The sequence below is a fragment of the Lithobates pipiens genome, unplaced genomic scaffold (genome assembly GCF_037356315.1).
Source record: "Lithobates pipiens isolate NorthernLeopardFrog02 unplaced genomic scaffold, aLitPip1_a1.2 Scaffold_10, whole genome shotgun sequence".
Lineage (NCBI taxonomy): Eukaryota > Metazoa > Chordata > Amphibia > Anura > Ranidae > Lithobates > Lithobates pipiens.
Genome location: NW_027507686.1, coordinates 64147500 through 64164461, shown reverse-complemented (window position 1 = coordinate 64164461; position 16962 = coordinate 64147500). Strand labels below are relative to the sequence as shown.

General features: G+C 42.4%; 1 protein-coding gene across 2 annotated transcripts in view; it reads left to right on the top strand.

Moving 5' to 3' along the window:
- RCOR2 (REST corepressor 2) overlaps positions 1-16962 on the top strand; it is a 52902-nt gene that overhangs the window by 12244 nt on the left and 23696 nt on the right. For both annotated transcript variants that reach the window (XM_077455758.1, XM_077455757.1), the window contains exons 3-4: positions 7490-7546; positions 11589-11672. In XM_077455758.1, coding sequence (XP_077311884.1) covers positions 7490-7546; positions 11589-11672 — 141 coding nt within the window. The remainder of the gene's footprint in view (positions 1-7489; positions 7547-11588; positions 11673-16962) is intronic.

Here is a 16962-nt window from a genome sequence, read left to right as displayed (position 1 = left end):
AATTGTATGAGGCACACAAGAATCTGCAAATCTTATATGATTGCACATTGCTCGAAATGTGTGTGATTAGCTGCTATTACATGCTGCTTGTATATTTTCCTCCATAATGAGCCATTTGTTTTGTTTATTGAAGTACAACTTTTTTCAGTATTCAGTTCCCAATGGAGCAAAGTACAAGTAGTGCTTTGTCCCGTGTTCATACATGCCCTGTAACGCTTAGGGGTAGGGAACCTTGGCTCTCCAGCTGTTTTGAAACTACAAGTCCCATGAGACATTGCAAGACCCTAACAGTTGCAGTCATGACTCCTAGAGGCAGAGGCATGATGGGATTTGTAGTTTCAAAACAGCTGGAGAGCTGATGTTCCCTACCCCTTCGGGCTCCCAAGCATTTGCCTGGTGCAATGCAGTGGGAGATGAGGTGTGTCAGCTTAAAGGCTTGTTTACACTTGCTATTGGAGGATGTAAAAAAACAAAAAACAAAAAAACAAAAAACAAGCAGTTAAGCTGCGTTTTTACTGACCCCATCAGCTCCCTCTTAAGCTGCAAACGCAACAGATCGGGGAATGCGTATATGAAGCATTGCAGCCACGGCAAGAATTACACCCCCTCTTGTTCACCTTGTACAACTGATTGCCAAATGTGACATTCAAGCCAATTGTTTTGACTTTGGCACAGTGGTGTGGCATTTAAGGGGTAAAAAGGGTGGTGAGAAGACAACATATAGCCTTCTCACCACCTGTCAAGCACCTCTGAAAAGCATCTGACCGCAGAATACTTTTCATAGGGGCAGCAGGGGCAGCCGCATATATAAATAGTCTTACAGAGCGTTGGCAAGTGAGCCAAGAGCAGTGTGGATGATCGCACAGAAAACAAGTACGTGTAGGATATGTTTACTTGGCTCAAACAAAAAGCAAGGTTGGACTTCTGGCTGGGAAAATGGTGGCTTCTAGCATAAATGGCATTGTTACTTTACTCCTGAATGGCAGGGAAATTGAGGGCTCTTGTTCACCTCTCTGCTGTTTTAAAATTTGCCCTCTTGATCTCTGGCCGCATGAAACTTGTTGGCCAGTGTTGCCAACCGTTGGTAAATTTGTGGACAGTTAGTAAAAATCTGTGATTTTTACACCTGTCTGTGAATGTTCATTATGGACAAAAAATGTCCATAAAAACACTGTGCCAGTAGATGGATGGGTCACACAGTCCATCCATATTGCACAAGCAGCCCAGATTATTATTTATTATTATTTTTTTCTGCTCTGAATGAGCCTTAAAGGGGAACCCTGTGGAATCTGTTGTATGGGGGAACTCTGCAGACTCTGTAAGGAGGGAATCTGGGCATCCTGATGTGTAGTGTAATGATGGAGAGTTTGATGAAAGGGAGGACTCTGATGTAAACAGAGGGTTCATCCTGACCCCTGTACTCTATACATTATGCTGTACATGTCATAGTCCTGACCAAGGTGTTCACGGTCTCAACTGTTGTTAGTTTTAATGAAGTTCCTCTTTAGGCCCCATTCACACTTGTGTGACCTGAAAGTCATGCGACTTGGAGCTATGCCTGTGTCATCTTGGTCTATGGACCTCAAGTTGCATCAAAGTTGTGCAGGGACACTTCGACTTGAAGTTACACAGATATGAACATTACTCATTGGAAATCATGGGGTACAACTTGTCATGTGACTTTGCAGTCGCAAGTCTCACAAGGGTGAATGGGGCCTTAACCACTTATGGCCGCAGTTTTACATCGGCTGTTTGAAGGAGGATATCATTGTTATGGAAGCAGCTAGCTGCCATAACTCCGGTATCCCCTTCTTGAGCAGGCGGTCCGCTACAAGATAAAAGTGGTCTTTGCGGTGGATTCGCCGCAAAAGATCACTTTTATCAGCAGCGGGAGAGGGCCTCTCGCGCCGCAATCTGGTGCCCTCCGCTGCTTACTGCAGCGGCGGAGGCGATCGCGTCCTGTCATTAGATTTGCTGCATGGAGACAAGTGAGGGGAAGATGGCCCCCACCCGTCTCCATACAATTGCTGGGCGGAAGCAACATCACTTCCGCCCACAGCTCTTAAAGGGCCCCTTTTTTATTTGAATTTTTATTGCATTTTAGTCTAAATATGAGATCAGAGGTCTTTTTGACCCCAGATCTTATATTTATGTGGTCCTGTCATGCTTTTTTCTATTACAAGGGATGTTTACAATCATTGTAATAGGAATAATAGTGACAATTTTTTTTATTTTTTTTTATTTTTTACAAAACAGTGTAAAAATTACATTTGGCTAACTTTACTGTTTGTCTCTTTTAATTCAAAAAAGTGTATTTAAAAAAAAAAAGTGCGCTTGTAAGACCACTGCGCAAATACTGTGTGACAGAAAGTATTGCAAGGACTGCCATTTTATTCTCTAGGGTGTTAGAACCCCCAAACAGTATATTTTTATTTTATTTCTTCTAAGTAATTTTCTAGCAAAAAAAAAAAGTTTTTAACTTGTAAACAACAAATCTCAGAAAGAGGCTCGGTCCTTAAAGAGGAAGTAAACCCTTTCAAACCACTTTGACCTACAGGTAAGCCTAGATTAAGGTTTGGTTTAGGAGATATTTGCCCGAAAATGGGCACCGCTGTCTACGGTGCATGCGCCGTAGACAGCGGCGCGCAGGCGCACTAAATGCGGCAAGTCCAAGAATGGATTTGCCTAATTTGTCGACTCCCGTGCGCATGCGCGGGAGTGACGTCATCGCGGCTTCGCCGAATGGCAGCGGCGGAGCTGCGAGACGCGACTCCCGTGCGCATGCGCGGGAGTGACGGCTTCGCCGCTGTGATTCGTCGGAGCTGCGAGACGCCACCAGCAAGATGGATGCGGCGGACTACAGGGGACAGCGGCGACTTCGCTGGCTCCTGTGTCAGGTAAGTGACACATAATGAGCTACTATGCGATGCATAGTAGTCCGCTATGCTTTACCTTTGCAGGGAAAAAAAGAGGAAGTAAACCCATCAGGGTTTACTTCCTCTTTAAGTGGTTAAGTTAAGCTCAGTCAGACAAAACAATATCCTTTTTGTGTACATGAAAGCATGTGAAATGAAAACATTTATTTAAAAAACAAAAATCCTTTGAGGTTTTGTGTCTGAGGCTGTCAGTTGTGGTACAGTAATTAGAAGTATTTTGTGGGTACAAGGACTGTAGTATACGCTTGCAGTGTATACAGCGACTAGGCATAAATGTTATCTCTTTTAGGGGCCTAAAGGAGAATAATATCCTCCTTTAGGCCCCTTTATGATTAGGCAAAATCTGACCATGCAGTACTGTTCACTGCGCTGTGCTGTACATGCCATACAATTATTTTAATTTTTTTCTGTTTTATCCCAGGATGCCCTAGGTCAGTGATGGCGAACCTTGGCACCCCAGATGTTTTGGAACTACATTTCCCATGATGCTCATGCACTCTGCAGTGTAGATGAGTATCCTGGGAATTGTAGTTCCAAAACATCTGGAGTGCCAAGGTTCACCATCACTGCCCTAGGTCCTTCATTGTCCTAGTCATGCTCACATTTTGACATTGTTTATACTGTTTAAATATCGTTTTTTTTTTTTCTCAGTTTAGAATAGGAGTTTCAGGCATATTTTTAGGATGTCCGTAAAAAAGTATTCCGTCAGAAAATTTTCCATGTTTTTGTCAGTAGAAAAAGTCAAGGGGGGGTTGGCAACACTGCTTGGGGTTCTAGGAGAATATCTGCCAGTGATTGCCAATGCAGCTCTCTACCAGAAACTGGGCCGAGAGCTGCAATTTTTATTCAGAGGAGTCTAATCTAAAGCTAGTTTATGCTTATAATGATACTTAGCAGTTTTTAACAATGCAATTAGGAGTTATGCTTGTCTTTGTGTCAGTAATTTATTCCTCATCTATCCATATTAGACAGCTGGTCACCCGACTATTTTATTGCAGTCTGTCTGCTTCTTAGTAGTTAATTATCATTTTATGAGCGTTTTTCCCTTTTTCCCTCTGCATGCAGCTCCCATCGCATACAGATAGAGAAGGAATCAGAAAGGGAAAAAATTGACTACTTTGTTTCCTACATCTAGTGCTTGTGCTGCTTTTCTTTGTTCCTGTCTGGTATGTGTGCTCTTTGTCTTTTACGTGCCCCCATAGACATGCATTGCTGGAAGAGTATGAAACAGGTTTAGAAGATATTTAAGCTGGCTGTGAGCACTTCATCAGGACAAAAACGCTTCCCTGCATGTTGCAAAATTTGTCAACATATAATAATCCCATTTATTGCAGATATAACTAATAATTACAAAGGTCACAATTTCCCTTGCAAATGTCATACTTATTTAAAAAAAGAATATGAATGTGTGCAATTCAGGGAAGATCTAGTCCATCACTTTTTGCTGTCTGTGTGTTTTTAATATTTATAAAGTGTGTGTGTGTGTGTGTGTATACAGTGCATTCCTAAAGTATTCAGACCCCCTCACTTTTTTTTTTTTTTTCAATTTTATGTTGCAGACTGATACAGCTGTTTAAATTCATTTTTTTCTCAATCCTACACTAAGTACCCCATAATGACCACATGAAAACATGAAACAGAATTTTAGAAAGGTCTGTGAATGTATTAAAAAGGAAACCCTGAAATATCATATGCACTTAGTGGTTGTAAATCCACTTTGCCATTTTTCATGCAATCCCCTGTCTTCCATAATACTACGTGCCTTATTAAAAAAATATTTTATTTCCTAGTGACGCTTAAGTGACCGGCCGCCTCTCTCCCCTCCCAATCTGACAGCTACAGTGGGAGGGGCCGAGAATTCCCCCCGCCCCCCGTGTATTTTTTTCAAGAAGGAGGGAGGCAGCTTGCCACGTGAGTGGCGCTATGAAATAAGGTATAGAACTGCAATTTTTTTTTTTCTTTTATTAATAAGGCGCACGCATACCGAGGCACATAGCATTATGGAAGACCGGAGATTGCATGACAATTAGTTATTTCAGCAGCAGAAGGAGAAAGGCAGACACTGGTACAAGCTGACAGGCAGGGAGAGGGGTGGTGGAGGAGAGGACAGAGCAGAGCTGCAGATGACGGAGGCACTTAAACTGACCACGGTGTCAGGACTCAGCAGTCATGATAAACCATGGTCTGACTACAGGGGGGAAGGCAGAACCAGGCAGGATCAGCCAGGTATTTCAGGTGATAGAAGGGGCCAAATTACACACCACAAGCACTGTGCTGCTGTTCATGCTTTAAAGGAACAGGATCCTTTTTTGTAACAAATACTTTAAGTATTTAGACCCTTTACTCAGTACTTTGTTGAAGCACCTTTGGCAGCAATTGCAGCCTCGAGTCTTTTTGGTTATGACATGACAAACTTTGCACACCTGGCTTGGGGGATTTTCTGCCATTTTTCTTTGCAGATCCTCCAAAGCTCAGTTGGGCTGGATGAGGACCGTTGGTGGACAGCCATTTCAGGTCTCTCCTGAAATGTTCAATAGGGTTTAAGTCAGGGCTCTGGCTGGGCCACTCTAGGACATTCACAGAGTTGTCCGTAAGCCGTCTTGGCTTTATTCTTGGGGGTCCATTTCATGCTGGAAGGTGAACCTTCAACCCAGTCTGAGGTCCTGAGCGCTGTGCAATAGGTTTTCATTGAGGATATCTCTGTATTTTGCTCCATTTAGCTTTCCCTCAAACCTGACTAGTCTTCCAGTACCTGTTGCTGAAAAACACCCCCACACTATGATGCTGCCACTGCCATGCTTCACTGTTGGGATGATATTGGTAGGTGATGAGTGGTGCCTGGTTTCCTTCAGACATAACCTTCATAATTAAGGCTAAACGGTTTAATCTTGGTTTCTTCAGACCAGAGAATCTTGTTACTCAGTCTGAGAGTCCTTCAGGTGCTTTTTGCAAACTCTAAGCAGTGTTTTGCACTGAGGAGAGTCTTCCATCTAGCCACTCTGCCATAAAGCCCAGATCCGTGGAGAGCTGCAGTGATGGTTGTCCTTCTCGAACCTGGAACTCCACACTGGATCTCTGGAGCCCAGAGTGACCATTGGATTCTTGGTCACCTCTCTTACTAAGGTCCTTCATCCCCCCCCCCCCCCCCCCGATTGCTTGCTTTCCTGGGCAACTCAGCTCTTTGGCGAGTCCTGGTTCTGCAAACATCTTCCAGATGAGAATTAAGGAGGCCATTGTGCACTGTAGTGCAGCAGTGTTATTTTATTATATTTGGGAGTCTTCCTGAGATCTGTGCCTTTTTATTATCCTGTCTCTGAGCTCTGCAGGCATTTTATTTGATCTCATATGTTTTGTTCTCCTACAGTATGCATTGTCAGCCATGAGGCCTTTTTATAGAGAGGTGTGCCTTTCCGAATAATGCCCAATCAATTTAATCTACCACAGGTGGACTCTTACAACAATCAAGAGAAATGGGAGGCACCTGAGCTAAATTTCAGGTGTTGTTGCAAAGGGTCTGACTACTAATGTGAAAAATTTCAGTTCTTTTTTTTTTTTTTTTTTTTTTTCTTCAAATAAAGCTTTAACTCAAACCTTTCACTGCCAGGCCCTGCTCTCCATTATTACCCTTAGGTGGGTTTTTTTTTTGTCTTGGTTCAATATTTTTTTTATTTTTTTTGCTGTGCATTGTGTTGAATGTTATGTAAACAAAAAAAATGTGAGGCAATGTTACAAAACACTGCAGCACACATTTAGGACTCTTGCACATTTTCGTAGTCCAGGTATGCTGCTTGTTATGGTGCCTGGTATTCACCGCTGCATCGTATCTTTGTAATAATTTGAAAAATATACCTGTGTGCGCATGCCGCTGGACGCACACACCCGTGCACAGCTTTTTCTGATGCATCTTAATGGGCGACAATACACTGCAGTTATCATTCCCAGGTACCACAACACCTTGTGTAATTTACTCTTGGTCATATGCCTAATGTTCGGCCATGTACAAGAGCCCTACAAACGCTTATATTTAAAATACTGGATATTCTCGTTCTACCTTGGTAAAGATCTATAATTTTTTTTTTTTTTTTTTTTTTTACAGGTCTGTCTTTTACATGTAGTACCTTGTTTCATGTTGCATTCTACCCCTTGCTATGAGGTTCAAACTGCACCCTCACTCTTCATTTCACAGCTGATTTGACAACAGCTAAGAAAGAGATGCCTGCTTTATAACAGCAGCTTGTCCCAACCTGAGCACTTTCTTGAGACAAGCATTTGCAGCATGAATGCCCAGGCTGATATGTCCCCCCTCACTCCTGCATTCCTCCGGTCACTGCTTGTCTCAGGAAGGTGCTCTGAGCCAAGACGGGTTGCAGTTATGAAGTAGCCATCTCTTTCCAACTGTTGTCCAATGAGAAGTGGAAACCTTAAACCAGTAACAACCAAGTAACTGGTATTTTCAGAAGGCGGTCCACATTCATAACTTAAATCTTTCTCTCCTGTCAGATTTCTTTTAGGAATTCCATGTTTTCTAAACCTGTGCTTTTTGTTCTTTTTAGATAGTATGATCAGAGTGGGGTCCGATTACCAAGCACAACTCCCAGAGTATAATCCAGGTATGTCCAGATTTAAGCTATGTGTCTTATAAAAGGTACACCAAAACAAAGGAATGTTAGCTTGTCTTGTTTGCTATTTTCTAGGCCAGTGTATCACTGTTTTAATATTTCAAAACAAAAGAGGTTCAATATCTCTACCAGGATCAAGTACCCTGTTATCTGAAATGCAATGCGTCCCATCGTCATACGCAGCCTGCTCTCAGCTCTCCCCCTCACCCCCTCCTCTCTGCCTGTCAGCAACTTGTGTGTCTCAGCCAACCGCTGCTATTTGTAAAATAAAAAATTAGAAATGATCACTGGCAGCTCTGTGTTCTACGCAGACATGGCACACTGTGTTATTCTTTTCTAAAAACAAGCTTTGTAAATGCATGTTTAGCGTGCTCTTTGGGCCAGTCACGTGACTCTTGGCCGGCTTCCAGGGATACGGCAGGAGGGGCTGAGGGACCATGTGATCTCCCCGGCTGGCATCAGAGAGAGATCACGACCCCTCCGCAGAAGCCATCCGTTGGAGCTGTACAGCGGTTACGAGTCATGTGACTGGCCTGAAGACTGCTCTAAACAGGTATTTACATTGCTCGTTTTTATAAGACATGTGGCTGGCATAGACTTGCATGATAAGGTAAACAAACACTTTAAAGAGGAAGTACCGTATATACTCGAGTATAAGCCGAGATTTTCAGCCTCTTTTTTGAGGCTGAAAGTGCCCCCCTCGGCTTATACTCGAGTCATCGCTGTCTGCCCGCTCGATCAGCGTGTCGAGCAGACAGACAGCGGCCATTCTGATTCAAAAGCCGCGCCTCCGGCTCCGCCTTCGCCTGTGATAGGCGGAACACTGAATTTCCCAGCAGCCTGTGTTCCGCCTATCACGGACATCGTATCATCCTCGTACTACGGACGAGGATGATACGACGTCTGTGATAGGCGGAACACAGGCTGCTGGGAAATTCAGTGTTCCGCCTATCACAGGCGAAGGCGGCGGCGCAGCTTTTGAACTTTACAATGGCCGCCGACGAAGAGGGCACGGGACGGAGGCAAGGGAAGGCACGGCACGGCACGGGACGGGACGGCGGCGGCAAGGCACGGCACGACACGGGACGGATGCAAGGAGGCAAGTCACGGCACGGGACGGAGGCAAGGAGGCAAGGCACGGGACGGAGGCTCGGGACAAAGGTAGGCTGGACGGACACACACACACACACACACACACACACACACACACACACACACACACACACACACACACACACACACACGGATGGAGACACACACAGGGATGGATGGATGGATGGAGACACACACACACACAGGGATGGATGGATGGATGGATGGAGACACACACACACAGGGATGGATGGATGGATGGACACACACACACACAGGGATGGATGGACGGACACACAGGGATGGACGGACACACAGGGATGGACGGACACACAGGGATGGACGGACACACACACAGGGATGGACAGGCATGTCTCACCCTCGGCTTATACACGAGTCAATAAGTTTGCCAGTTTTTTTGGGGGTAAATTGGGGGCCTCGGCTTATATTCGGGTCGGCCTATACTCGAGTATATACGGTAAACCCTGATGAGTTTACTTCCTCTTTCATTCCCTGCAAAGGCAAAGCATAATGGACTACTATGCATCGCATAGTAGTCCATTATGTGTCACTTACCTGACACAGGAGCCAGCGATGTCACCACTGTCCCCTGTAGTCCGGCGCATCTATCTTCTCGGTGGGGTCTCGCTGCTCCGCCACTGTCGTTTGGCGAAGCCGCGATGACATCACTCCCGTGCATGCGCACGGGAGACGCCACTTGCGGCATATCGCCGTTGACCGTGGCACGCTCAGTGCGCTTGCGCGCCGCTGCCTACGGCGCATGCGCCATAGACAGCATGCCTGTCTTTCTGCAAATATCTCCTAAAGCGTGTAGGTTTAGGAGATATTTCTTGGACCTACAGGTAAGCCTTAATCTAGGCTTACCTGTAGGTCAAAGTGTGTTGTAAGGGTTTACAACCACTTTAACACCTCATTTGTTGAACTGTTCTTTTTAAGCAATTCAGTTTGTTTTTCATTCACAGATATTTGTTTATTTTACTTTTTATACATTATTTGTCTAGGTTTGCTACTTTTTGTGGACACACACTCAGGATTTTGTTTCTTTGTTACCAGTTGCACTGCACTATTTATGTATTTTAGCTCAACTGATAAGTGAGAACACTTGTATGTGTGATCAGCAATTGAGGTTTTAAGTTTATTGTGATTTGAATTTGTGGTTGAGGAAAGGCTGAGCTGATTAATCTTGGTATTTGAGTTTTTAATTTTATTTATTTAAATTTTTATATAGTTTGGCAAATACTGAGTTATCAGACATAGATGGTGTTTCCTCACCTCATTCAGACCTTAACTACTTGCTTACTGGGCACTTAAACCCCATTCCTGCCCAGGCCAATTTTCAGCTCTCAGTGCTGTCACTCTTTGACAATTGCGTGGTCATGCAACACTGTACTGTGTGAATTTTTATCACACCCCCCACAAATAGAGCTTTCTTTTGGTGGTTAGTCACTGTTTTCCCTTTTTATAACAAAAAAAAAAAAAAAACTATTTTTGCAAACCAGTAACTTATTTTTCTCCTTTCGTTGATGTGCGTCGTCACTGGTGGTGGGCACTGGTAGGCAACACAGATAATTGGGTGATGTCTCTCACCACTGTCCCTCTGACAAAAGCTGGCGGTCGGCTTTTTTTTTCTGCTCACACTGTCAGCACTAGCAGAAAAAAAGCCGATTTGCTGATCCTTTGTTTACATCACGTGATCAGCTGTCATTGGCTAACAGCTGATCATGTGGTAAGGGGCCGGGATCAGCTGAGTCTCATGTGATCACAGCTCACGTCACGGGCGCCCTGCAGGGGGCGTGCAGGCAGCTCATGCATGGGAGGATGTCTATTGATGGCCACCTGGCAATTAAGGTCCACACTGTAGCCGTCATCCGGCTATAGCGCAGGTGAGAAGCAATTAAAGTGATACTAAAGTCTTTTGGCTTTTTTTGTTTAAAAATACCAATGACTGAGTGCCGTGATCCAGTTCTGGGACGCTGTCATATGGTATGGTGCGCTCTGTGATCGCAGTATCCAGAGGACACTGCTGGTTACATATTGAGGTAAAGAGCCAATCAGCGGCTCTTTACCATGTGATGTCAACAGAAGTCGCATAACTGGCTTCTCTAAAAGGAACATGTACACTGATAATCAGGGCAGTCCCTACAGTGCCCACCAGTGTTGACAATCACTGCAGACAACCAGTGCCCATCAATGCATTTCAGCGAAGCCTGTCAGTGAAGGAGAAAAACTACCTGTTTGCAAAATTTTTATAACTATAAAAAAAGTTTTATTTTTATTTTTTTCTTAATTTTCGGTCTTTATTTGCTTATTTAGCAAAAAATAAAAAAATCTAGTGGTGATTAAATACCACCAAAAGAAAGCTCTCTTTGTGTTGCATGACTGCGCAGTTATTCAAAGTTTGGCAGCGTTGAAAGCTGAGAATTGGCCTGGGCAGAAATGGGGAAAATGTGCCTAGTAGGAAAGTGGTTAATGCAGTGGAATGCATTAAGATCAAAAACCTTCTGCCTTTAGAAGCACTTTAACTATTGCCAGAGAGCAATTTACACAGACTATTTAGCTATTCTCAGCAAAGAAGTCAGCTTGGTAAAACAAATTGAGGGTAGCCTTAATTATTTTACCTACAGGTAGTAAATATAAAATATATTTATATGCAATAAATACAATTAAAATTCTTTTGAAATGTCTTATTTTATTTATTTTTTGTTTAATATTACAAAAAAAGATAGATCCCTTGTTAAATGTCTATTTACTACTGATGTTCTGTGGGATAGATCAATGTGCATTACTGGTTCATTTAGTAAAGGTATTTAAATATATCTGAGACCCTGGGTATCTGTAACTGTACCGTGCACTGACCTTAGCCAAAGAATGCAAAGCTTGTCTACTCTGTTCATGTTGGTTCTTTCCTAAATTTTAACAGGCAAGGCGCCACCACCTGATGAAGATGAGGAAATGCAGAATATGTTAGTTTGGTCACCAAGCCATGTAATACCAGATACAAAATGTAAGTTTGTGCATGTTCTTTAAACTAAAATAAATCTAAGAATACACTGTTTTCACTCTGTACATCTATGAGACAAATATCTACTTTCTTCATAGTATAATAGATGCACACTAGTAATATGCCTTTCAACCATTATTAAAAAAATGTCTTTTGTCTTTTAAAGTAACTTTACGATATCAGTAGTATCACTGCAAAATTCTTAGTGGCCCTTTGGTAGCTCAGAGCATGGTTACATAATATGCTATTACTGTCCTGCCTCTCGCCATGTCATGCAGTATGATGCAACCGATTCTGACATTTTATTGAAGTCAAATAAGAGGGGCGCCGCCAGGCAGGGCCAGAACAAGGGGGGTTTCTGTGGTTGCAGGAAAGAAGTTTGCACCATGTATGGCTGGCCTAAGCAAACTTACAGCTATGCTACCTGAGTATGGGTGGGTTAAAGGGTGGGTTCTATGCAGAGACGTAACTCTGTTGCTAACCATCAAAGTATAAAATCAATGACCAGTTTATTTTAAAATCATTGGAGGAGCTACTTCAACGTTGAAGTGTCCTCAAATCGAAGAGAGGATTTATCAAACCATACATATCACAAATATCCAGTTGCATAGGGGAAATAAAATCTACCTTGATTTTGAATGATTGGTTGTTTACGCTCTTCTGCACATATTTAAATACTAAAAGGCGAGCACAGCTACATTTTACTTTGCCTTTTCCACACTTTATTATATATGAGGATCAAGAAGTCCCATGATATTGTTTCCATATATTATTGGGAAACCATACATTTCAATTAAGTCAAATGAATTGCTCACAAACAAAATTAGGATCTTTTATTTCTATATAAATGTTAAAAGAAAACCAATGTTGTTCACAGCCATGCATGCTAACCCCTCAAATAGACTACACGAAGACCAAATAAGTACAAACAATAGCTGTTATAGTATAGATAACTAGGTATCAGTAACGTTAGACTATTAAACACCTTGAACGCATCATGTTTCACATCAAAGCTTTATTTAATAAATGCCAGAGGGCGCCCACCTAAGTGTATTGGAAAGACTTTAATGATAAAAAAAAACTCACAAAGGGTAGCAAAATGGGGCATCGGTCATAAGAACATCCCAGTACAGATCCCATGAGGATGGATGGCAGATCACTCCATTCCAGGAAACCGCTTCACCACCACTGGCAGGTGGAAGAACCAGGAAGCAAGCTTGGAAGTGCAGGGCTAGACCAAGAGTGATGTCAGATGCTGCTGGAAAACAAAAGGGGCATGGCTATGAATTTTGGAGTTGCACTTTGTGTACATTCAGCAGCGATCACCAAAGGTATTTGCTGCCTGTACGAACAATGACAAATAGCTGCAGCCAGCAGCGACCTGTCATTATAGAGAATGGGTCTGGTGGCTGCACCTAGCAGCTCACAGCTAAAGCTGAAGTAAGAAGATCCCTGCTGTCTACAATTTGCATCGGCCTAAATTGCCAGTGTGAATGTAACTTGAGGCAGTGAAATTGCACACGGGTGCTGGTGAATGTGGAACAATTATAACCCTACATAGGTACCATCCCAAAAAAGATACAAAATTTAAGGATAAAGGTGAGATGGGGTGGGACTTTATATGTACCTCCTGTAGGGTTTGAATAAAGATAATTACCACAGGTTTAAAATATGTAATTCAACTTTTTTTTTTTCATCTATTGATTAAGAGAATGTTAAAGTTGTAAAAATACAGTTGCTGGTATTTTCGTCCAGGACATGCTGATCCTGGTGCTGTAGATCGAATGTATGGCATACGTGTTTCACAGGAAACCTTTCTTCGTCAGGACCTTAGAGTAGCACGAATACAATAAAAGTATTGTAGTAACCTAAGAATACAATATTGACAGAGTTTTATAAAGAGGTATTGGCAAAACATATTGACCTTCTTTGTAAAGGAAAATATGACATTTCTAAAACAATGTTTATTTGTAGGGCATTCGCAATTGCTCAAACTGTTTTATAATGAAAATAGTGTAGCATAAAGTTTTGACAGAACAAGATTGAATTTAATCTGTTTTGATGTCCAGCAATGTCTCATAAACCAAAGGCAGGCCAAGGGAACAGAAGGAATGGTTATAAAGCCTATGGCATAGAATATTAAATTTACCTTCAAATTATAAAGCTTGGTGTGTTGGTCCAAGAGGGGGAGGAAGCCTGGGGAGCCCATGGGGATAACCTCCCGGTCCTCACCGGGGAAGCAGAGCAGACTCCTATTTATAAATGGCTGTATTAGAAATATTTATACTAACACTATGTTTCTGAGGATGAATTTGCAAGAAAAGTGTAATATGAAAAGAAAGGGCTAGATGTTATAGGCTCTTATATGAGGTTAGCAGGGAAACCCTGATATGATTAAAAATGTTTCAAAGGAATAAATGCAAGTATTGTGGATGGGATAAGTACACGGTAGCTGGTACCAGGAGGCTCCCCAGGCTTCCTCCCCCATTGGACCAACATGCCAAGCTTTACAGTTTTGAAGGCAAATACATTTAAAATAAGTCTATGCCATAGGTTTTATAACCATTCCTTCTGTTCCCCTGGCCTGCCTTTGGTTTATGAGATATTTCTGGACATCAAATAGATTGATTGCAATCTTGTTCTGTCAAAATGTTATGCTACACTATTTTCAATATAAAACTGTTTGGATAATTGAGAATGCCCTACAAATATACATTGTTTTAGAAATGTCATATTTCCTTTACAAAGAATGTCAATATTTCCTAATACTGCTTTATAACTCATTATTTTACTCTTAGGTTGCTACAATACTTTTATTGTATTTGTGCTACTTTAAGGCGCTGACAAAGCGGGGTTTCCTGCGAAACGCATAGGACATGTTTCGATGGATCGCACCAGGATCAGCACGTCCTGGACCAAAATAACAGTAACTGTATTTTTACAACTGTAACCTGCTCTTAATGCATGAAAAATAAAGTTCAATTACATATTTTAAACCTGTGGTATACAGGTACATATAAAGTCCCACCCCATCTCACCCTTCAATTAGCCCCCTCTAGCTCCCTGAATGTTTTAAAACATATAAGCAGAGGTCATGAGGATACTGCATACATTTTCTGCTTCGGTTTTTCTTTTGCTGGATAATTTCTGAACTGCAATCTTGCAGTAAATTAGTCTTTTTAAAGCATCTTTACATTACCAGATATCCCCCTTCAGAAAGCCAGCAGTTCTAAATGCAGTTGGACTGTGACATAAAGGGAATGGTTTGCATGCTCTCACACGTTATCCTTAAAGTGGTTGTAAACAAGTGGAATTTCTGTCTGATGCTTCGTTCCCCTGCTATAACAGCATGAATCACTTCTGACAAGTTTTCCTGACACCAAGAGAAAAATGGTGACGGGGGAGGGACCTCCAGCAGATTGACAGCCTCGGCTCTCTACCCGTGTGACGGGGGTATCCCTTCCCTCCAATCAACTTCCAGAGCTCTCCTCACTGTGCCGTACAGACTGTAACTTCAGCTTTTTGGCCCCTTTTTCTGGCAGCCCAGGCTAGCTTTATAAATTTTGGACTTTGAAAGGATGTAAAGAAACCATAGATAAATGGATACAACTTGTGTAGGAGAATTTGAGGCCTGAGGCCAATCACTTCACTGGGTATATGTATGTAACTACTTTTTTTTTAAACTTTATATCTTTATTAATTTCTTTTTCATTACAAACATCACAAACAACCTTTCCATAAAAAAAAAGGGTAGGAACACAGTACTATTTTTACATATCCCCATCCCACCCTTCCATTTCCTACATTCATCACCTCCCCACTCATACACACCCACTCCTCATACATCCATCTTATTAAAAAGTACCATCATTCATTTTCTCCCACCATATCTTCCATATCCTATCAAATTTTTTAATACCTCCTTGTCTTATATATGCTACTCTTTCTTTAAGGATAACTCTGTTCATATTTTGCACCCACTCTCCACTCGTTGGAGGTGTAGAGGATTGCCATTTCTGGGCTATAAGTTTTCTAGCTTGAAAAAAACACCTTAATTTTGCAAGGTTGCCATCTTTAGGTTCACTACTCCCCTTGATCGATCCCAGTACACATCCCACCGGTTCTATTTCTACTACCGTCTCAAAGACATGACTAACTATCCTTACCACCTCCCTCCAGTACCGATGTAACTTAGGACATCTCCAGAACATGTGGATCATGTCTCCTTCTATCCTTCCACATCTAGGACAAGCTGCATCACTCCTTCTGCCAAACTGGGCCATCCTCTTAGGGGTATAATATGCTCTATACAATAAGAGTAAATGTGAGAACTTTTGAGATGGGGAAATGGACACCCAAGGTGCCACCTCAAGAATCCTCTCCCATTGACCTTCCGAAATGTTACCCACATCCATCTCCCATTTTTTCCTATTTATTTGACCCTGTTTTTTCCCCTGGGATTCCTTACACAACTCTACATACACTTTAGATATTAATCCTTTCCCCGATTCTGCTCGGAGTAGGTCCTTAATTACTGGCATCTCGCTCCATACTATTGCTGCCCCCTCAAACTGCTTTTCCAGGGCATGTCTAATCTGCAAATATCTAAAAAAAAAAAAAAAAGGGCTTTTTCGGAATTGGAAATTGATTCCTTAATTCTTGGAATTGCTTCATTTTACCTTTCTGATAGATTTGGTGAACAAAATTTATACCCCTTCTTTCCCATTCCCTTACTTGTCCTATTTTTAGAACCTCGTCTAACTTATTTGCCCATAGGGGGGAGTATTCTGTATATCCTCTATATCCCAGTATTCTTTTCGCTATCTCCCACACCTTTGTCATTAACCCTAGAGTAGGGACCTCCCGTACAACCATCCCTGCCTCTAACGCCACTACCAGTGGTCTTCCGAGCAGTTGTTCAAGGGGAGTTCTCTTTTTCCAACCCCCCCCCCCCCCCTCTACCTCCTCTCCTGCCAAATGCTGTAACTGAGCCGCTAGGAAGTAGTTAAATGGGTGTGGGAGTGCGACTCCCCCCTCTTTACTTGGAAGCTGCAGAGTCTTTAACCCAATGCATGCTTGTCCCCCCTTCCACATCGGTTCTCTAAATAGGGAGTCCATCTTATAGAACCAGTCCTTGTGTATCCATACTGACGAGTTGTGTAAAACATACAAAAGTTGCGGCAGAAGTATAATTTTAATAAGGTTACATCGACCTGCTGCTGATAGAGGTAGTTTCTTCCAAATATTAGTTTTTTTGTTTAAATTTAGATAGCAATGGGACCAAGTTGTTTAC